The 22,228-nt window shown below is 38.7% G+C and overlaps 1 protein-coding gene across 8 annotated transcripts in view; it reads right to left on the minus strand.

Moving 5' to 3' along the window:
* Positions 1-22,228, minus strand: part of CDCA2 (cell division cycle associated 2) — a 52,236-nt gene that overhangs the window by 16,966 nt on the left and 13,042 nt on the right. For 5 of the 8 annotated variants that reach the window (XM_079925915.1, XM_079925911.1, XM_079925908.1 and 2 more), the window contains 9 exons: positions 19,759-19,909; positions 18,337-18,533; positions 16,486-16,573; positions 11,167-11,375; positions 9,043-9,127; positions 8,333-8,577; positions 3,995-4,073; positions 2,970-3,058; positions 1,529-1,666 (listed from right to left, as the gene is read on the minus strand). In XM_079925915.1, the coding sequence (XP_079782041.1) occupies positions 1,529-1,666; positions 2,970-3,058; positions 3,995-4,073; positions 8,333-8,577; positions 9,043-9,127; positions 11,167-11,375; positions 16,486-16,573; positions 18,337-18,533; positions 19,759-19,909 (1,281 nt within the window). The remainder of the gene's footprint in view (positions 1-1,528; positions 1,667-2,969; positions 3,059-3,994; positions 4,074-8,332; positions 8,578-9,042; positions 9,128-11,166; positions 11,376-16,485; positions 16,574-18,336; positions 18,534-19,758; positions 19,910-22,228) is intronic. The other 3 variants (XM_079925914.1, XM_079925913.1, XM_079925912.1) reach the window with 3 other exon arrangements.

Below are 22,228 nucleotides of genomic sequence, written 5' to 3' on the forward strand. Positions count from 1 at the left end.
AAGACGTATGCATATTTTCAACTGATGTGTATTTTTTTTCAGCAAGAGGATCTTTCAAAGGAGTGTGTGACCTAAAGAAGAAACTGAACCAGGACAACATCCGGTTTCTTCCAGCTCTGCCGACTTGGGGATGTTTGTGCAGTGTTTAAACCAAGTGAGGCAACACTTTTTGGTTCATGAATCAGGAGGGAAATTTGCTGTTTTGGGTGTGTGTGTGCTGGGGTGAAATGGGTGAGTTTGGTTTTGGAAATGTTGAGTTTTGAGATGTCTGCAGGGTGGTCTAAGAAAAGATGCCTAGTAGGTAGTTGAACCTATGTTAACAGATGGGAAAGATTTGGGAGTCGTCAACCGTGCTGCATATGAAACCACCCAGAAAATAAAGCCATTTCTAAAGACAGAGAGTAGAACTCTGGGTAACATAAACATTTAGGAATGGGCAGAAGAAAACAAATCTTTAACAGAGACCACATAGGACAATTCTCAGTTATGTCAAATGCTGTGAACAAGACCTCTAAGGATGCGCTGGATTTTAGTCACGAGGTTATTAAATGCCTTGGAAAAATAATGAAAGTGAAGTGGCAAACTGGTGGCAAAAGAGGCCTGACTTCTAATAGTATCTGAAACAGTGACTCTGTAGCAGCCTCTGTGGGTCTCTCCAGCAACAGTGTTGGATGGGAAAGGGGATAATGGTGCATTAATCCAGGGTGGGAGCAGAATGAAAGGGATGAAGACCCAAGATAATGGACAAGAGTGTTGAAAACAGCTGAAGACAGCTTAGGATGAATAAGGAAACACAGGAAGTTAAAGGATCTCTGAAAGCTGAAGAGTTAATACTAGAAGAGGCATGAGTAAGATGGCATGAGAACACTGGATGGATAGGAGGCTGGGGTCGGAGAGTGGGGGGTCGGAGAGTGGGGGGACACATAAATGTGTATTATTAAAACTGGGAAGGTCTTGGATACCAACAAGCTGTAGGGTATGGCAGGGGACGGTCCAGCTCAGTGAAGCGGAGGGCAACACCAGGACCTGGGTCAAGGTGCTAGATCTGCTATCCACAAAGAGGCGGTGACGTCATGAGCCGGCACAGGCCTCTGAGTGTGGAGGAAGACAGAGCTAGTTTCTAAATTCTTCCTGCAATACGGGGAGAACATCCAACCAGCCACTGGCAGTAGCAAAGTCAAACAAGAGGCAGATGGCACATGCATCCCTAAGAAATCAGAGGATTCCCCAAAGAGGGTGAGGTTAGATTAGATCAGATTCGAAGATAAGAATCAATTCCACATTTGAGTGCCCATGATTCCCTGTGCTGGGTGTATGTAACCCAATGAAGAAAATGCAAAAATGGCCCTCGGGTAATTCATAATTGAGTATATAATCTCTTATGGCCCTTTCGATTCTATGATAAGATGATTTTAATACTCTTGGTCCAAGGCCAACTAGGAAAAATTTTGTTTCTGGGTTTTCCTAACCATACAACAAAGAAATGCACCACTTCTACTCTTTATTACATCTTTAAACACACACTCACCTGATTCTTTCTAGGAAGTGCTCTGTCTGCGCGATTGCTTTCTTGAGACTTCCTCCTATTAATTTTCTTTTCTTTATAAGGCTGAGCTTCTGTATTAAATAAGTTGCAAACACTCTCTTCTGAAAAACTGATCAACTGCTATAAAGAAAATTAAAAGCAGGGCTACCATAAAACAGTCAGTTACATTTTCATGAGTGTCTCTCACATTTCTTTTCCCTTCCCTGCGGATTCTACCATTTTACATCCCATTTCCGCTTAATTCACAAATTCCATTAGAAGTATTTTAACCAAGTCACATTCAAAAGAGGGAAATAGTAATTTCTGATTTCTGATCAAACTTTGACCCAGAAGCATATGCACTCTGTCCTACTATTTTATGGAAGAGAAAAAAACAACTTAAGAATCGTTGTTTTAGGTGCAAACTATTATATATAGGATGGATAAACAACAAGGTCCTACTGTATAGCACAGGCAACTATATTCAATATCCTGAGATCAACCATAATGGAAAAGAATATGAAAAAAATATACATATATATAACTGAACCACTTTGCTGCACATTGTAAATCAACTATAGTTCAATAAAATTTTTGAAAATAAAAAATAAAAAAGAATCACTGTCTTATTCATTCATCAAATATTTATTGAACATCTACAATGTAGCACCTAACTACTGATGGGTTATAGGGGGAAAAATCATGAACCGTCAGATTATCTAAGTTTGACTTCTGGGTTTACCATCAACAGTATCAGTGAAAAAAATATCAGTATGCTATATGTTTATGCGCTGTGATGCTATAGATAAAAATCCAAGTTCATCTAATTTAATAAAATCGCAAAAGACATGCATTCGATGGGAGTTATGCTCACACTGAAGACAACTCAAGGTAGTTTTTGAAAAAGTTATATTTATGGCACTTTCTGACTGTTAATACGTGACTCTGGAGAACAAATGTATGGACATCAAGGGGGGAAAGCTGGTGGGTGGTGGTGGAGGGGGTTGGGATGAATTGGGAGATTGGGATTGACATATATACACTAATATGTATAAAATAGATAACTAATAAGAACCTGCTGTATAAAAAAGTAAAATTAAATTTAAAAATTAAAAAAAAACATGCAACTCTTCTCCACTTTGCACTTGGATATAACTCATAAAACCACACAGATCCCAAATAAACTTTCTAAATAGACTACCTTCCACAAGAACACACACTCTGAAAGCACCTCGTTTATTGTATTTTTCTTCTAACAGAATTAATTAAAATCAAATCAGGAAAACAGCATTATCCTGGCTTACATGATAGGTAGATATGGTATTAGTTCTTAACACATTGATTAAACCAAGATTTAACTGATAAAGCATTTGATCGTGAAAACAGAGAAAAATCTAGTGCAAGATTTAAAAACAGATACATTGTGCCAAATACAAACACTTACACTTCTTCTGTTAGAGGTCCGCGTTGCTCTACCAACTTTACAGGAGGCTATTTTCTCGTGGTTATTTGAAGAGGCAAAGGTATCAGTGCCTGATGAGCAAGACACAGCAAAATTAGGGTAGCTAACAAAAAGCTGTAAGACCCATCATCTATTGGACACACTGGATGCTCTTTTGGATACCAATTTTGCTTTTAGTACCCTACCATATCTGAACATATTACCAGGAGAAATAAATTTTGAGATTTCAAAAACATTTTTAAAAACATGAAAATACTTTAATTTCACAAAGTTCAAAAAATTTTAATTTGGTCACTTTGAACGGTATAAATAAAAGGCAGTATAACCTGTCAAAGAGCATAAGCTTTGGAAGATGATAGGCTATACTTCCAATTTAGCTCTAACTTAACACTCCATGTCTTGGATTCTGTGCTAATGAGCTTGGTTTGTGTCCTAGAGCCAACAAGATGTGTTGGTGATCCATTAAAGGATTTCGACCAGGGGAGAGACGTGAATAATGGTTCCATTGCAAGTGCTTTGCCCGTGACATTTGCTGGCCAAGTCCTGGTTTGTCAGGAAAGCACAGAGAGATCTTTGTTGCCTTGTCATGATCATAAAAAAAACTAGAGACCTCAGAAAGTACATATGCACAAAATGCCATGTTGATGTTGATGAACAATTTTGTGTAATCAAAAATGACGCTTAGGATTCATATCATTTCAATTGTGCAACCTGAAAAGGAGCCTACTGTCAATCCTTAAGTGTTGAGAGGGCAACTCCACTACTTGCAGTGACTTGAAAAATGCGGCTACCCATCAGAGGAAGTTAAATGTGGGTGATTATAAAGTATGGACTTGGTATGGAAAGGGATGGATAAGAGACTTCTTGTAAGCTTTTCTACACGATTTGAGTTTTTGAAAAATCAAGTACGATCATAATAAAAATAAAAATTTTAAAATAAGGTGATTTTCATATATACACATATTTAAAATGACATTTATGATTTTTAGATAAGCCAAAGTTACTACCTGAAAGAGTCTCAGAGATTGAAGACTTACTAAGAGGACTGAGACCTGCAAATGATACCTGAAGAGGTTCTATGTTTTCCTAAACAAAGAAAAAAGTAGAAATTAGATATCTTTAAATCCAGTGGACATAGAAATAATGTGCCCATAAGAAAACAATATGTACTTATTTTTGTAGGAGGAACTGTAATAAGCATAAAGATGGGAAATAAAAGATTAACCAAAAAAAGAGCAAAAATAAGATACTGGATAGAAAAATAAATGTTTTATAATATTTACCAATCATATTTAAGGAAACCATGCTTACTAACTACAACCCACCAAAATAACAATTAAAAATATAAAAATAATTTTTAAAAAGTGAAAGTAGTCATGATGATCCACTAATAAGTTACTTTTTGGCTTATTTAAAATCCCATATCCTAACGCCAGTAAAGTAAGAAAATTCATTAATAAACACAACCAAACATTACAGTATTATTCAGGAGACCTTAAGGGTAAATATAAATGCAGATGTCAAATCTTTTCTTTCCCCCAGCCAGTATAATGGTAGCTGTTAATTTTTCATAGATAAGATCTGTCAGGTTGAAAAAATTATTTTTTCTCACCAATTTGCTCAGAGTTTTTAATCTGAAATGAATGCTGGATTTTGTCAGATGCTTTTTCTCCATCTGCTGAGATGACCATAGAGTTTTTCTGTTTTACTCTGTTAATATGGTGAACTCTGCAGACTGGCTTTCAAATAAACCAACCTTGCATTTTGGGGGTAAAATCTCACTTGGTCATAATGTATTTATTCTCTTTTTAGTTAGTATGTTAGTATGTTTGTGAGGATACTGGACTGTAGTTTTCTTCTCTCATAATGTCTGATTATGGTATCAGGCTACTGCTGACATTGATGAGTTGGGAAGCATTCCCAACTCAATTTGTTTGGAAGAATGTATGCAGAATTAGTATTGTATCTTCCTTAAATGTTTGGTAGAATTCATTAGTAAAATCATCTGCACATGCAGTTTTCTTTGTGAGAAGGTTACAATTTAAATTTCCTTAGTTGATATAGAGCTAACGAGACCACCTATTTCTTCTTGAGTGAGATTGATAGCTTGTGTCTTTCAAGGAACGTAGCTTAAGTTGTTGAATTTATTGGCATAAAATAAAGTTGTTCATAATATTCTTTTATGATCCTTTTAGTATTATTAAGATATGTAATTATGTCACCTCCCTTATTCCGTATATTGCTAATGAGTATCCTCTCCTTTTGTCCTGAACAGTCTGATTAGAAGTTTACTATTATTTTCTGCAGCAAAACCTTCTGATTTCAATGATTTGTCTCTATTGTTTTTCTGTTTTCTATTTCATTGATTTCTACACTTATCTTTATTACTTCCTTTCCTCTTCTTAGTTTGGTTTCAATTTGCTTTTCTTTTTCTAGTTTCTTAAAGTGGAAGCTGAGATCATTAATTGGAGACCTCTATTATTTTCAAATACAGGCATTAATTTTTAGAAATTTTCCTCTAAGCACTGCTTTACCTGCATCCCACACATCTTTTGTTACTTTATAGTGGCTTAGGGTTTACAGCACACATCTTTTAACTTATTCCACTTTGTTTATAGCCTAAGAACCCCTCCCAACCTTTATGCCATGTTAATTTGGTTGTATATTTTACTTACCTAGGTTATAAACCAAACAAAATATTGTTGTTACTCCTGCTTTGAATAATTATCCTTTATGGAGACTAATTAAAAAGAAGTCTGTTACATTTGCCCACATACTTAGCATTTTCAGTGCTCTTCATTCCTCTGTGTAGACGCAGATTTTCCTGCAGAACTATTTTCCTTCTGACTAAAGGGCTTCCTTTTCAACACTTCATCTAATGCCAACCTGTTATGGTAATGAATTACTTCAACTTTTGTTATGTCTGAAAAAGCCTTTATTTCCACCTTTTCTTTTGAAAGATGGTCTCACTAGATAGAGAATTCTAGTTTGACAGGTTATTTTTGGTTTTTTGCTCCAAGTAGTTAAATACATCTTTAAAAGATGTTGCTGCACTGCCTTCTGGCTCGCTCGCATAGTTTCCAACCAGAAATCTGCTGCCTCTTATATTTGTTCTTCTTATGTCACATGTCTTTTTCTCTCTGGCTCCTTTTAGGCCATTCATTGTTGATTTTAAGCTTTGTGTATTTTTCTTTATGTTTCTTGTGCTGGGAATATGTTGAACTTTAGGATCAGTGGGTTAATAATTCTATCAAATTTGGACATTTTTCAGCCATTATTTTGCAAATATTTTTTTCCTGTTCCTTCCAATCTCTCCTCTCCTTTGGGAACCCTAATTACAAGCACTTTATACCACCTGAAGTTGTCCCAGATCACGAATTGTCTGCTCATTCTTGTTCAGTCTTTTTCCTGTGTGTCATTGAGAATAATTTCTATCGCTACATCTTCGAATTCACTAATCTTTTCTCTTGCAGTCTCTAATACGCTATTAATCTCATCCAACATATTTTTATTCCTGGAGATTATAATGTACAGAGTTTGATTTGGGTCTTTTCTTTATCTTCCATGTTCTTAAGAAGCTCAATCCTTTCTCACATTCTTGAACATATATGAAATATAGTTAAAATAACTCTTTCAATGTCTCTCTAGAAATTCTATCATATGTGTCATTTCTGAGTCTATTTCTATTGACTGATTTTTCTCTTCATTATGGGGCATCTTTTCCTACACAAGTATTAATTTTTAATTGAATGCCAGACATTTTGAGTTTAACATTATTTGTTGCTAGATTGTTTTGTTTTGGTTTGGTGGGAAGGATAAAACCATTTTATTGAGGGCCTTCAGAGGAGGGTTGAAGGGCTGGGAGGACAATGAGATCTGATGCCTTGGCCTCCCTGGGATCTCCCCACCTTCACAGCTGCCAAAAGCTGTTTTGATATTCTTGAGGTTCATTATGCAACGCAGTTACATGGGTATAAGTTAGATCCTTTCAAGACTTGCTTTTAGGCTTTGCCAGGCTTTTAGTTTAATTCTGCTCCACTAATGAAGCAATACTCTTCTGAGTACCTGACACCCTCTGAATTACAAGGTTTTTCTACATGAGTTGGTGGGAACACAATTCCTGCCCTGTGTGAGCTCTAGGCATTTCCCTCTGCTCCATTTGGGCAGTTCCTCCCTGGCCTGGGGCAGTTTACTCACAAAGATGTGTTGACCAGCACTCAGCTAGAGACTTGACGAGACCCTTTGCAGATCTCCAGAATTCTCTCTCTCTGCAGGTCTCTTCTCTCTGGTATTTTACCCCGTGAACTCCAGCTTCCTTCACTTTTCCAGACCCCAAATCCATCTTCTCAACTCATGGAGACTGCCAGGCTCCACCAAGGTATCCCCTCCCTGTGCTGCAGCCTGGAAATTCAGCCCAGGCAGTAAGTTGGGGCTCTCGTAAGGCTTACCTCATTTGTTACCTGCCTCAGAGATTACTGTCTGTGCTTCCAGACAGTCAATGCCGGTGAACCACTGTTTCATATCTTTTTCTCTGGCTTTTTAGTTGTTTCTCATGGCAATGTAAATTAGGTCCCTCTTATTCCATCTTGGCCAAAAGCAGAATATTCTTATTTCAAAGTATAACAGCAAGAGAGAGATTGAATGATGGCCCCAATATAAAAATGGGTAAGTAAAACTAATAGGCAGTTCTCAAGAAATTCAAATAGCCTATAAACATGTGAAAATGTTCAAACCTCACTAACAAACAATATTTTCCAGTCATCTTTTTCTCCTATTAAGCTATTTTTAAAAAAAGTACCATTAAAACCCAGGGTTTACAAAGGTATAATAAATTAGATCATTTATAGTGCTGTGAGTTCAAATTAGTACATACTTTCTGAATAATTTAGCAGTATGTATCAAGAAGTTCAAAAAATGTTCATATTCCTTAATCCAGTAATCCCACCTGCAGAAATTCATCTTAGGAGGAAGAACAATTTATACTTATAATATATCAATCCTAAGATTGCTGCTCTTTCAACATTTTAACACCTCTGAAATCTGAGTACATGGTGTGTATCACAGTTTAACTTTCAGCCTTTTTTCTTAGTGATAGATAAAACAATGGCACATCTTACAATCAATAGCAGTTAGGTTTCAGAAAATACGCTATGTACAAGGAGTCATGGAAGTATTGTTTTTAATAGGAGAAAACTGGTAATCACCTAGCTAGAAAATGCATTAATTTGTACCATGACACATTGCTCAGTCCATCTCATGATATCAAAGCACAATTATTGCTCATGCAAAATAGGTGAGGTCTGATGAAAATGTAAACAAGATTGTTCCACACTTTTCACACTTACAAGATTCTCTCCCTTGTCATCAAAATTTGGTTGAAGTAACCCCTCAGGAGCTGGGGACTGTTCAAGTAGCAGGGGACTGAGGGTACTTAAATCCTTTTTACGAACCGGTGTTTCTCCTTTACGCAACGGAGTGTTTGCTGGCAAAGATTCATCAAACACTTCAGGGCTTAGGTCCTCTCCGAAAGTAACTCTCTTCCTCTTCCTCACATTTAGAGAGTCTGGTACTGTACAATTTTCTTGACCTTCTATTAGATAATAAATGGGAATATATTTAAAAACTAAACTACATTTCTTATCTAAAAGACATATCCTAGAATCTTTTCACATGATTGCATCTGGCTATTTGTATAACACAAAACATAGTTTGTACAGAAAAAAAGTTTAAAGTGGAAAAGATAAGCAATATTTCTAATTAAAATATGGTCATGGATTTTAAAGTAAATTCTGCATGCCTGTCTTAAAAGATTACAAAATTGAACATCAATTTCCTTACAAGTTTCACATTAAGCAAAAAGGGATAGATGACATGGGTGGAACCAATTCTGAAACTTCAACAGAGGGTCCATCCCTCCCAACTCTTCTTCATTCCCATGTAATTTCAGAAGCATCAGGCGTTAGTAGATCATTGAAAATACTACATACTACCTCAGGTTTTTTTCATAACAAGCAAATGATATCTTCAGGCTTCAAAATAAATCTGAATTTCTTACCTGCTTTTCGTTCTTTGCAACAGTTTGCAAGATTTAAGATTAAGCTTGGATGAGTCCCACCATCACAGAGGTTGTCATGGTGTTCCTAAATAAAATAAACACTGATGAATAATTTTACATATATAAATACATACACACAGACATTAAGAACAACAACTTCAAATTTTCTTCCTGCCAAGGGTAGATACTACATAGTACTGCAGATTATCTTTACTTTCATAGTTGATCTGACTTAAAATGTCACGATATTAGCCACAACGAAAAACTGGGTTCCTTAGCTATCATAATACTTTAGTAAATAGTTTCAGGCCAAAATTAAAGAACAGAAATCCACAATGTGGGCTAAATTCATTCCCTCATTCTTGACCTGGCAAGTGACTTGAAGGAAAATGTGAATGGCCAGAATTACAGTGTACTCTGGATGGTGTCAAACAAGATAGACTATATAAATGGTCTAAAGTATAAGAATTCCACTACAACAAGAAAAAAACAAATATGTACATGGCATAATAGGGTGTTTTGTCTTTTAGACATGGGAACCACACCTTTTATAAGTGTATAAATCTCCAGTCTACGATACTATATTCCTGAGTTAGAACAAGCAAAGAAAGTAGCATTTGTCCTTCTGTGCTTCTCCAGAAGATTATAGAGTAAGCAAGCTGGTGAGGAAAGGACAATGTGAATCCTGAAGAACAGGAGGGGCAAGCCCAAACACAGGGCCACTGGAGCAAACTGGGCGAAAGCCGGGGCTGTGGGTGGCTGAGAGGCACCTCCAAATCACCATCTGTTTGTCCCGTCTCATCCTAAGCCCTGACCAGCCCTTGTTCTCTAGAGCTGGTCATTTTCTCCAGCACACCCATCCCAAGAGCAGCCCCTTCTCTAAGAAACAGTCCTGCCCTAAACAAACCTCCTTCATCAAGCATCTCCTGAGACTCAGCTTCATTTTCCCAACCAGGAAAATGCTCACATCTGTATTTGTGAAATAAGTGAACTTATACCACAAAGTTCATGTTAACGTTTAGATTTACTTTTCATTATTACCATGAAAGTTATCCAACAACTCAAACAGAATACACTTGCAAGCTTTGGGCAGCTGAGCAAGAAGACCATTAGTTGTGAAAGTCTTCATATGATTTTAGTGGCAGGACTTGATGTTTCTGCTACATTAACACTGTTAATTGATAAGAGTTACACAGATCATTAAGACGCTAAGTCTCTTCTTTGAGGAGAAGATAAAACAAATAAAAGATAAAAATGAGCAGTGCTGTATAGAAACCCAAATCAAGCTCTTTAACCAGAAAAATTGTTAAAACATTTAAAAATAACAACTGACCATATATCCATGTAGATAGAAGGTAGTCTAGTTCACTTTGGCTTTAAAGACAGATTTATAGGTATAGCTGTATGGTCAAGAACAACAACAACAACAAAATGTGTAATTCTCATTTGCCAGGCACTGGTGCTAACTGCACATTATTATCCTACTTCATGCGCAAATTACCCTGTAAGGAAGTTACTAATATTGTCCTTTTATAGATAAGGAAACCAGGGTACAAAAAGGTTAACTAATCTACCTAGTTCTTAAACTTCAGCGTCAGCGAATGAAACCGGGCACTGTGACCCCAGAGCCGTCCTCTCAACCTCTCAGAGTGTTTACAGCCTGTCATGGATGTTTAACATCAGATTCGTCTGGGTTCATTTAACAACTTCAAGCCTGAGTTTATGTAAAATGGGGCTAATACCTTTCTTGGATACTGCTGCTGCACGTACATCATATATTCCAGAACCTTCACTGGAAGTACTCAATAAATGCCAGCTAGCTCCCATCAACCTACTCTCTTCTCATACTAGCTCAACTTAAAGATGCTCGCCTGTAAGAGGTATCTTGAAAAGCAGACATTTTTGGTGGAAATAATTAACAAACTCACACATTAATAACTTACGAAACTCTTACAAAATATGGTCTACCTATATTAAATTCAACATACTATATTCCAAACTGAGTTAAAAAAAAAAAAAGACATTTCCTGTTAGGTCAGTATTACATAACATTTCAGAGGTATTTCCTTGAACCAAAATGAATTTTTATTCAACTTGCTTTAGGAAATGTAGCTCTATACTGACCTGCAGGCTGTCTAGACACAGCTTTGCAGAAGGTTTCTTCAGCACAGAACGAAGTACAAAGGTCTCAGAGGATGGAATGTCCCTCTGGCACAGTGGAGTAACCAGTGACCTGGCTTCAGGAGCCATGTCTGTACTCACTTCTGTAAATTTGTCAACTGAAACCGCATCGCTGGATCTTTTGCCCTCTACAGAGTCAGCGACCTGGATTCCTTCAACACAGAGGTGTAAACATGAGAGGTGGCAGACATCTGAGTCAGTCTGTTCTACAACAAAAGTAGTAAGTATTTACAAAAGGAATAACAACCTTTTCAGAAATTCAACCCTAAGATATCCTGCTTGAGGAGTAGCATCTGGGATTTCACTTGGAGACATAAAACAAAGAGAAGCGGCACTGGCCACAGATTTTATTTCAAATCTGACCACTGAGGGCAACAGTGAGTAAGGTGTCTTGGCTCCACGGAAATCTAAGAAGGCCCCCAGGGCTCAACTAGTAACTGTTACTCTGCTTCCGCTCACGACACCTATGGTCTGCACCATGAAACTAACTTGAGCCAGACAACGAATCATGACTGATTTTATTGGTGGAGTCAGAGGCATTTTCAGCACGCAAGGGTACTGGGAGGGAAAGGACAGAATGCTGAGGAGAACGACTATCAGATAAAAAAATGAACATGTTGTATGTGCCCCCAAGCAAGGCAAGGCTCCCCCCTGCAAATTCTCACAAGAGAGCATTGCCTGATGATTGACATTTAACAAATATATACTGGGCGCTTAAGGTGTGACAGGCACTTTGCGAGAGATATAAACACCACAGATAAAGCCCCCATGGCCTCAGAGGACAAACAGACAACATAAAATATAGTAACTGGGGGGCACAGAGGGAAGGAGGTAGCTGTGCCCGTGTAAAAGGGTAGCGTGAGGGACCGTGTGATGGGACTGCGATATATCTTGACTGTAGTGTGGTTATGTGAGTCTACACCTGTGATAAAATCATGGAACCAAATATACACACAAACGTGTACACGCAACACTGGTGAAATCTGACCAAAGAGGTCAGTGGATTGTACCAGTGTTGATTTCCTGGTCGCGCACTGTATTACAGTTATGCAAGATGTTACCACTGGGGAAACTGGGGGAAGGGTGGACAGGCTTTCTTCCTATGGATTCATTCTTACACCTGCATGTGAATCTACAGGCATCTTAATATAAAAATTAAAGAAATGTACATATAATAACAAGCGGTAACCCATGCCATTAAGGAGAATAATGCAGAGATAGGGTTAGGGTATGGGAGGGGTGGAGGTGAGGTCAAGGACAGCCTGCTGAGCAGGCACCTGAACACAGTGAGGAAGCGAGCCGCACGTGTGTCTAGGGAAGATTATACATACGCTCAAAGCCAAGTGCAAAGACCAGTGACAGGAGTGCCCCTGGCGTATAAGAGGTGGGGCAAGGCCAGAGTGACTGGAACAGAGCCAGCAAGAAGACAGCTAAGCCACAAGCTCAGAGTCAAGGCTAAGGACCAGGTCAGGTGCGGCCTAGTAGGAAGTGGATGGACTGGATTCTATCCTAAGTATGCTGGGAGGCCAGGGAGAGATTCTGAGGGGAGTGACATAGTGTGACTTGCATTTTATTTATTCTTTTTTTGTTGTTTCTGTTTGAAGGGTAACAGGTTTTTTTTTTTATAGGCGTCAGTATTTAGAGGGGTTATTTTTCTTCCCTCCAGTTTTATTGATACAAGGTGTGCAGCATAATGATCTGACTTCCACGTACCACGAAGTGATGACCACAGTCAACCTAGTGAACATCCACCACCTCATACAGATACAACATGAAATAGAAAACAATTTTCCCTTGTGATGAGAACTCCTAGGATTTGCTCTCTCTCTTTTTTTTTTTTTTTTTTGCGGTACGCGGGCCTCTCACTGCTGTGGCCTCTCCCGTTGCGGAGCACAGGCTCCGGACGTGCAGGCTCAGCGGCCATGGCTCACGGGCCTAGCTGCTCCACGGCATGTGGGATCTTCCCGGACCGGGGCACGAACCCGCGTCCCCCGCATCGGCAGGCCGACTCTCAACCACTGTGCCACCAGGGAAGCCCAGGATTTGCTCTCTTAACAGCTTTCACATATACCATACAGCAGTGTTCATTGTATTTATCATGTTGTACATGACATCCCTAGTACTTATTTATTTTATAACTGGAAGTCTTTACCTTTTACCTGCCTTCCTCCAATTCACCCTTCCCCCTTCCCCGGCCTCTGGTAGCCAGAAATCTGAGCTCTTTTTCTATGTGTGTGTGTGTTTTTGAAGTATCCCACTTTATAAGACCTCTTCCCTCTTCCTAAAGGTGCACCGTCTGAGATATAATAACCTCTGGGGTGCCACCAGATAACCAGCTTAAAATAAAACACTGGAACCAGCACTAGACTCCTTTAATCAAGGCCCTACCGCCTATGGGAGATTTGTCTTTTCCTGTCTTATACAATGTTCCTGCTTAGGGCCTAGAGGGGTGTTAAAATGGGATACGTTGGCCCTTGTTGTGATGTTCCCAAGAAGACAGAGTGTACAGGGAGGTGTTAGGTATGATGACAGTTTTTAACGACCATACTTCATACATTCTATAACCACTGTCAAAGAATATGTCACTCCTAAGACAAAGTCGCATGAGAGTAAAGCAAGAGAATTGGTAAGAATTGCTGAAGGCAAAAGCATCCCATTTCATCCAGGTAACAAACTCATAACCCTGCTCTCTGCCCCATCTATCCATCCATCCATCGCATGATTAAAATTAAGAAGTCAGAGCAGATGTGCACCACAAGAAATGCTGAAGGAAGTTCTTTTTCGGGTTGAAAGGAAATGATACCAGACAGAAACTTAGATCTTCAGCAAGGAATGAAAAGCACCAGAAATGGTACCTATCTAGGTAACTATAAGAGGCTATTTCCAATATACACATATTTCCCAATACACATGGTTGTTTAAACCAAAAAAACCTTATCTTGTGGGGTTTAAAATGAATATAAATATAGTATAGATGACATCTATAGTGTAAAAGGACCATAAAAGACATGGGTGGGAGGAGAGGTAGTAGATCTGTACAGTTTGTAAAGTTTCTGTATTTCACCTGAAGTTGTACAATATTAGCTCTAAGAAGGCTGTGAAAATCTAAGGATGTATATACCACAGTCCTTACAGTAACCATTAAAACAAAAAAAACCAAAAGATGCAATGAGGTATAGTTTAGAAGGTAATGGATAAATAGATTTCTAAAATTTCAAATAAGCCCAATAGACGAGAGGAGGGAAAACAAAAAATAGAACAGAAAATACGTGAAAGAAATGGCAGATTTAGGGGATTCTCTGGTGGTCCAGTGGTTAGGACTTCACACTTTCACTGCTGAGGGAGTGGGTTCAATCCCTGGTCAGGGAACAAAGATTCTGCAAGCCGTGTGGATAAAATTTTTTTTAATGGCAGATTTAAATAAAACCATTTCAATAATGACTTGAAAGGTTAATGCACCAAATATGTCCATTAAAAGGCAGAAATTCTCAGGATTGACAAAAAAGCAAGGGCCAGCTATACATATACAAGAGTTTTACTTAAAGATAAAGACACAGGTATGTTGAAAGTAAACCTAATACCTTATGGTGACTTTCATTCAATACAAACATATTGAATGCTGGTCCCTTTTCACACACTTAAAAACCAAAAAAATCATGTGTAGTGTTTTCTCTAACAAAATATACTTGTTAAATGTTTAGAGATCCTATTCTTTCTTTTTCTATTGAATATAGTTCCCTGTGCTATACAGTAGGACCCTGTTGTTTATCTATTTTATATATAGTACTGCGTATCTGTTAATCCCAAGCTCCTAATTTATCCCTCCCCCCACCCCTTTACACTTTGGTAACCATACATTTGTTTTCTATGACTGTGAATCTTTCGTTTTTGTTAATAAGTTCATTTGTATCAGTTTTTTAGATTCCACATATAAGTGATATTACATGGTATTTGTCTTTCTCTTTCTGACTTTATGATAATCTCTAGGTCCATCCATGTTGCTGCAAATGGCATTATTTCATTCTTTTTTTTTTTTGCAGTACGCGGGCCTCTCACTGTTGTGGCCTCTCCCGTTGTGGAGCACAGGCTCCGGACGCGCAGGCTCAGCAGCCATGGCTCACGGGCCCAGCTGCTCCGTGGCATGTGGGATCTTCCTGGACCGGGGCACGAATCCATGTCCCCTGCCTCGGCCGGCGGACTCTCAACCACTGCGCCACCAGGGAAGCCCTATTTCATTCTTTTTTATGGTTGAGTAATATTTCATTGTATACATATACCATGTCTTTATCTATTCATCTGTTGATGGACATTGAGGTTGCTTCCATGTCTTGGCTATTATAAATAGTGCTGCTATGAACACTGGGGTGCCTGAATCTTTTCAAATTACAGTTTTTGTGTTTTCTGGATACATGTCCAGGAGTGCAACTGCTGGATCACATGGTAGCTCTATTTTTTGTTTTTTAAGGAACCTCCATACTGTTCTCCATAGTTGCACCAATTTACATTCCCACCAACAATGTAGGAGGGTTCCCTTTTATCCATACCCTCTCCAGCATTTATTGTTTGTAAACTTTTTGATGACGGCCATTCTGACTGGTGTGAGGTGATACCTCATTGTAGTTTTTTTTTTTTTTTGCGGTACGCGGGCCTCTCACTGTCGTGGCCTCTCCCGTTGCGGAGCACAGGCTCCGGATGTGCAGGCTCAGCGGCCATGGCTCACGGGTCTAGCCGCTCCGCGGCATGTGGGATCTTCCCGGACCGGGGCACGAACCCGTGGCCCCTGCATCGGCAGGCGGACTCTCAACCACTGTGCCACCAGGGAAGCCCTCATTGTAGTTTTGATTTGCATTTCTCTACTAATTAGCGATGTTGAACATCTTTTCATGTACCTACTGGCCATCTGTATGTCTTCTTTGGAGAACTGTCTATTTAGGTCTTCTACACATTTTTTGATAGGGTTGTTGTTTTTTTTGATATTGAGCTGCATGAGCTATTGGTATAATCCCATCCTTTATAATACATTCTATCAGCTTGGAAATATTTCACTAGTTCTTATTGGTAGTAATTCAAAAAAGAAAATGTCATCTCTCACGTAACAAGAATTCTAAAACATTTCTAATATACCATGAGCTCCTAAAATGTAAGGAACAGTTTTAGTTTTCCCAAATGTTAGCACATAGGTAAACCAAGCATAAATGTCTATTGAACAAACATTTCAATGGGTGAATGGGCACATGTACTAAGGAAAAATGAAATACTTACCACTTGAAGCCTCTGTGAGTTCTGAAAGTAGAGGATACTCTCCAGCTAAACATCCAGACTGTAGATTTAAACCAGATTCAGAAGATTTCTTGGAGAAAAATAAGAGTAAAGAAGTATTAAATTTTATTACTTATAGGATTACTGATATTTTTATAAAGATTTGAGTAAGCATTATAGATTATCTGGAAATTTGATATTAAATCAATCAATCCATCGCCTTCATTATCTAGTTAATTCTTAAGGAAGTATATAGGAATCCTATATTAGGAACCTCCAAACATCCTACCCAACAATTTTCAGTTCTCTAGGAAACGTTTATAGGACACATTTTTGCTGTCTTACTGTTTGAAGTCTAGAAAACTATGTTAACTGCTTTCTTTTTTTTCCTCTCTTTTTTTTTTTTTTTTTTTTAAGGTTAGTCAAGTGAAGCAGTGGGAGTGAAGAAGGAACAAAGAAATCTGTAACTGGCTGTGATCAATTAATTGTAAACACCACTGCATTCGGACCAGCCAACGCTTTCTTTAAAGAGGAAATTCTCAAAATAAAGAAAAATATAATGACTAATCAAACAACAGAAGGTATCAATAGCTAGAAAAGGAAAACCATCAATGGCCAGGATAGAAAAAGACACTCATATTAATGTAAAAACCACTTGTAAATCATGGTGTATGGCCAAAAATTAATGGAGGTTCTGATAGGAAAAATTATTGTCAGATGATGATTCCATATCTACTAGAATAGAGCAGAGGGAGTGGAGATTATAAGCGACTCTGAGATATACATGAAACCCACGGGGGCCCTGATGGTCAACCTTAATGACCATCAAGCATTTATTAAGCCAGTCCAGATAAGGTCAACAGGACATGTACTGGATCTACATGACAGAGAAGGTGCAGGAAAAAAGCTTCCACTCTACCAGTATTAGGTGTCTTCTCTCACTAAAAAAACAGAAACCTGCTGTATCAAACCAGAACTAAGGGTCGTGCGAGAACTAGATCCCCGTTTACATTTGTGTGAAGGTCAAGGGTCCTCAACAGTATGATTATTATTATTATTATATACATTTTTTTTGGCCGCTCCGTGCAGCACGTGGGATCTTAGTTCCCCAACTAGGGATCGAACAAGAGCGCCCTGCAGTGGAAGCGAGGAGTCTTAACCACTGGACCGCCAGGGAGGTCACTTAACAGTATTATTTAGTTCACGTTGGTTATCATCTTTTGATGATGTTGACAGCCTCTAGGTAGTTATAAGGAACAAAAAAATCCCTACAGCTACTTGAACGCAGTGGGGAGAGCAAGGGAGAAATTGCTAAAGGGCACCATGCTTTCCAGCCGGTATTAAACCAGTGAGGGGCAGCAAGGCAGACCTCCAGACCTGAGGGGTAGAGCCCAAGTATCATCCTTGCCTCATTTACCAGTTCTGTGTAAATTAGGTGCTCATATGTCTGTCTCCCCCAGCAGACAAAAAGCTGTTCAAGGGCAGGACTGTGACTTTCTCACCATTGGACCATTGGTATCTACAACAATACCTCAAATAATAGAAGACCAGAGGGCTTCATCTTTTCATAAAGTCTTTTTCATATCAAAAGCAGCATGTTAATCAAAACTGTCTCTAATAACCAATAAGCCAACCAACCACAAAAAAAATTTAGCAAGGAGGAAATTTCTCTCTCTCTCTTTCACACACACACACACACACACACACACACACACAATTTAAAACCCAGCTAAAATACCACAATACAATATACATAAGTACTATAATTGCAAAAGGGCCTTGACAGTCAGTCCTAAAAGTGACTAGCCAGAAATCCAAAGCTTCATTTTCCTATGTTTCCAGTAAGTGAATTACCTCAGAGAGATTTGCGGAAGTTTCAACAGCACACTGCCTATCTGTATTGGGAAAAGCAGCAACATTGTGTATCTGGAGACCAAAGGCATCAGTTAGGTTTCCATCAGAGCTGCTCGGAGAGGATATTCTCTGTCGCTTGGATGACAAGTTTGCAGGGAACTCACACTGTTGACATTCACCAAGACTTTCCTTTTTGGCTAGGTACACAAGACAAAATAAAAACAAAACAACACAGGCCTTCAATATTTTATTTTACAGCATCATTTGAAAATTGTGTACATCCTAAGTTTAGTAAAATTTAATGCTTGAGCCTAAATACTTTATCAATGAAAACTCCAGTAGTACATTTTTTATTCCAAAAGGGAAATCTAACTGAAAAGTAAAAGACCATGACTGCTAAAAAGATAAAAATTTAATTATTAGAATTGACTTTTTTCAGACTTTAAAATGTACAAAGATACGCCAAGATACATTTGCAATTTTGATATAGTATCTCATTCTATTTTTAAGTTTAGAATGAAACCTTTTCTTTTGAACATTTTAAAGAATGTGGTTATGTTCTAATATTGGTTCTACTTTGACCGTGTATGATTTTATGAAAAATACAGCCACAGTTCTTCCTAGGTACAAAAAGGGAATTTAATTGTCTACAGAACTTTAGTAATGATGTAAATAAAATATTTAAAAGCTCAGATAAAAACTGAAAAATAGGTAAGTTACAAATGACAAATACAAATGAGTACATCGGAGCAGGTCATGTACTGCAGAGGTAGATGAACTGGATTTGTCTTGAGTAACAACGCCCTGCACCCAAGGAGGTGTTGAAATGTACTTGAAGATAGTTCAAGAAAGCACACAAAACCATTTGGAACCTTAGGGTTATGGTGGTTACAGCAAGACCAAGATTTTGTCTAGTTCTGGTGTTTGAAATGCTTTGCAATTGGAAAATCAAAAGTGACAAAAAAATTACCAAATAAATTACAATCTAAAAGTTATGGTAAAGAATATGGCAGGCTATTAAGATGTCAGGCTGAACATATCTGTTTATAATATCAGAGTTGGGAGTCTGGTATTCATTTAAATGCTTGCCAAACTTAATAATAATCCTCTAAAAAATCAAGGTTTGTGCACTCAAATCTACCATGTGCCCTATTCTAAAGATGAAATGAGCCCACTGGCTTCGACATTATAACACTTAGCCCTTAATTGTGGCCACGTGGATATGTAAGACGTAGGCTCAGGAGTGCTTGATACTATATTTTTTCAAGAGAAACCAGAAATCCAGATTTTTGTGTGAAATGTCCCAAATTTTAAATGGTAGGCCCTATTGAAAAATACAGCTCTACTCAGAAAAGACTGTAGAACTAAATCTTTATACTGAGCATGGTCTGAATAAATACTAAAGCCCTTCTTTCTACTCACTTGAGCCTGTGATCTTGAACTCTCCTTCCGTCTCTGAGAGTTCAGGACAGTCAGTCATTTTCGCGTTTTCCTTTATGGAGTGAAAAGCTGACTGGAAGGCAGATATTTGTTCTCTTAAAGAATGAACATTTCGATACAAAACAGGGCTGCCCTGTTAAAATACAGAAGCACAGAGGACATTATAAATCAAACCAAAGATAGGCTTTTCAAAGAGCAGAGGTAATAAGTTAATAGAGCAGAGCCTCTCCTCCCGTGAACGACACACTCTTAGTCTGAATATTCGGTGTACAGCCATCGTCTTCGTTTCTCCTCTCTCCTCCTTAATCTGAGCAAAGAGCAATAGCTACATGGGAAGTATAAATGTGGAGCTATAGGCTGGCCAGTACTGATACTGACAAGCCCATGGACCAGACAGGAGAAATCTGGAGGAGATAGAAAGCACTTTAAAAGGGCAGCCAGACAAAACACATCCCAATTATTTGAGGGCTTGACAATCTTTAAAAGGATTCTTTCTGGGGGTGGGGGGGAGGGGTGCTTAAGGACGCTCTTTTATAACTGAGAGTCCATAACCTGAGATCGCCTCAGCGAATCAAATGTGAAAGGGAAAGAGGTTCCACACAAAATGTTTGAGAGGCCAGTTTAAGAGACTATATGGATGTTGAGCTGTACGAGTTGTTTACGTATGTTGGATATTAATCCCTTAAAAAATGGGCAGAAGAACTGAACAGACATTTTTCCAAAGAAGAAATGCAGATGGCCAGTAGGCACATGAAAAGATGCTCAATGTCGCTAGTCATCAGGGAAATGCAAATCAAAACCACAATGAGATATCACCTCACAACTGTCAGGATGCTATCACCAAAAAGACCACAAATAGGGACTTCCCTGGTGATCCAGTGGTTAAGACCCTGGACTTCCAACACAGGGGGTGCGGGTTCAATCCCTGATTTGGGAACTAAGGTCCTGCATGCCCTATGGCGTGGCCAAAAAAAAAAAAAAAAAAAAAGATCACAGGGCTTCCCTGGTGGCGCAGTGGTTGAGAGTCCATGCAGGGGACTCGGGTTCGTGCCCCGGTCCGGGAAGATCCCACATGCCGCGGAGCGGCTGGGCCCGTGAGCCATGGCCGCTGAGCCTGCGCGTCCGGAGCCTGTGCTCCACAGCGGGAGAGGCCACAACAGTGAGAGGCCCGCGTACCGCAAAAAAAAAGAAAAAAGAAAAAAAAAAGACCACAAATAACAAACATTGGCGAGGATGTGGAGAAAAGGGAACCCTCGTACACTGTTGATGGGAATGTGAATTGATGCAGCTGCTGTGGAGAACAGTATGGAGGTTTCTCAAAAAACTAAAAATAGAACTACCATATGACCCAGCAATTCTACTCCTGGATATACACCTGAAAAAAACAAAAACACTAATTCGAAAAGATACATGCACCCCCAGTGTTCATAGCAGCACTATTTATAATTGCCAAGATATGGAAGCAACCTAAGTGCCCATCAACAGATAAAGAAGATGTGGTATATGTATACAATGGAATACTACTCAGCCATAAAAAAGAATGACATTTTGCCATTTGCAGCAACAAAGATGGACTTGGAGGGCATTATGCTAAGTGAAATAAGTCAGACAGAGAAAGACAAATACTGTATAATATCACTTATATGTGGAATCTAAAAAACACAATAAACTAGTGAATGTCTAACACAAAAGAAACAGACTCACAGATATAGAGAACAAACTAGCTGTTACAGGGCTGGGGTGCGGCAATATAGGGTGGGGGAATAGGAGGTACAAACTATTGGATGTAAGACACGTTACAAGGATGTATTGAACAAAACAGGGAATATAGCCAATATTTTGTAATAACTAAATGGAGTGTAACCTTTAAAAATTGTATACAAAATAAAAATTAAAATCAGCAGTAAGAATTTTATGTCTGTACAGTTAGCAAAGAGTTTACCCAATAAGAACAACAAAAGAAAAAAAGAGAGAGAGAGAGAGACAGACTATACGGAGATCACAAGAAAGCATCAAATCCTGGAGACAGGGCTAAGGAAGAAGGGATAGGAAGAACTTGTCTATTTGGAAATTTTACCAAAGTTTTCCAAAAATATCCTTAGAAAATGATCTGCATGGCACCTTTGTCACATGTAGGTCTCAGCATAACTAGTTCCATCCAACCTAGTCTCTATTCATTTCCATCCAGACACACCCTCTCCCTAGGGGCCAGAACAATATACAGATGTTCTGAAGTAGCTTTGACACCCACCCACATATACCCTCTCCCCTCTGGCACCCCCCAGCTAAATCTTCCTGATGTCATGGGAGCTTACTTCCTTAGAGCTAAAAGCTAGCCATTCACTGAAACTACAAAGTCAAATAGTTAAAAAAATGGTCTAAGCACAGGAGCTCTCTGGAAACCCTGCTAACAGGATTTCAACCAAAGAGTGGTCAAATTAAATTGGTATTA

Source organism: Stenella coeruleoalba, assembly GCF_951394435.1.
Source record: "Stenella coeruleoalba genome assembly, chromosome: 7".
Classification (NCBI taxonomy): domain Eukaryota; kingdom Metazoa; phylum Chordata; class Mammalia; order Artiodactyla; family Delphinidae; genus Stenella; species Stenella coeruleoalba.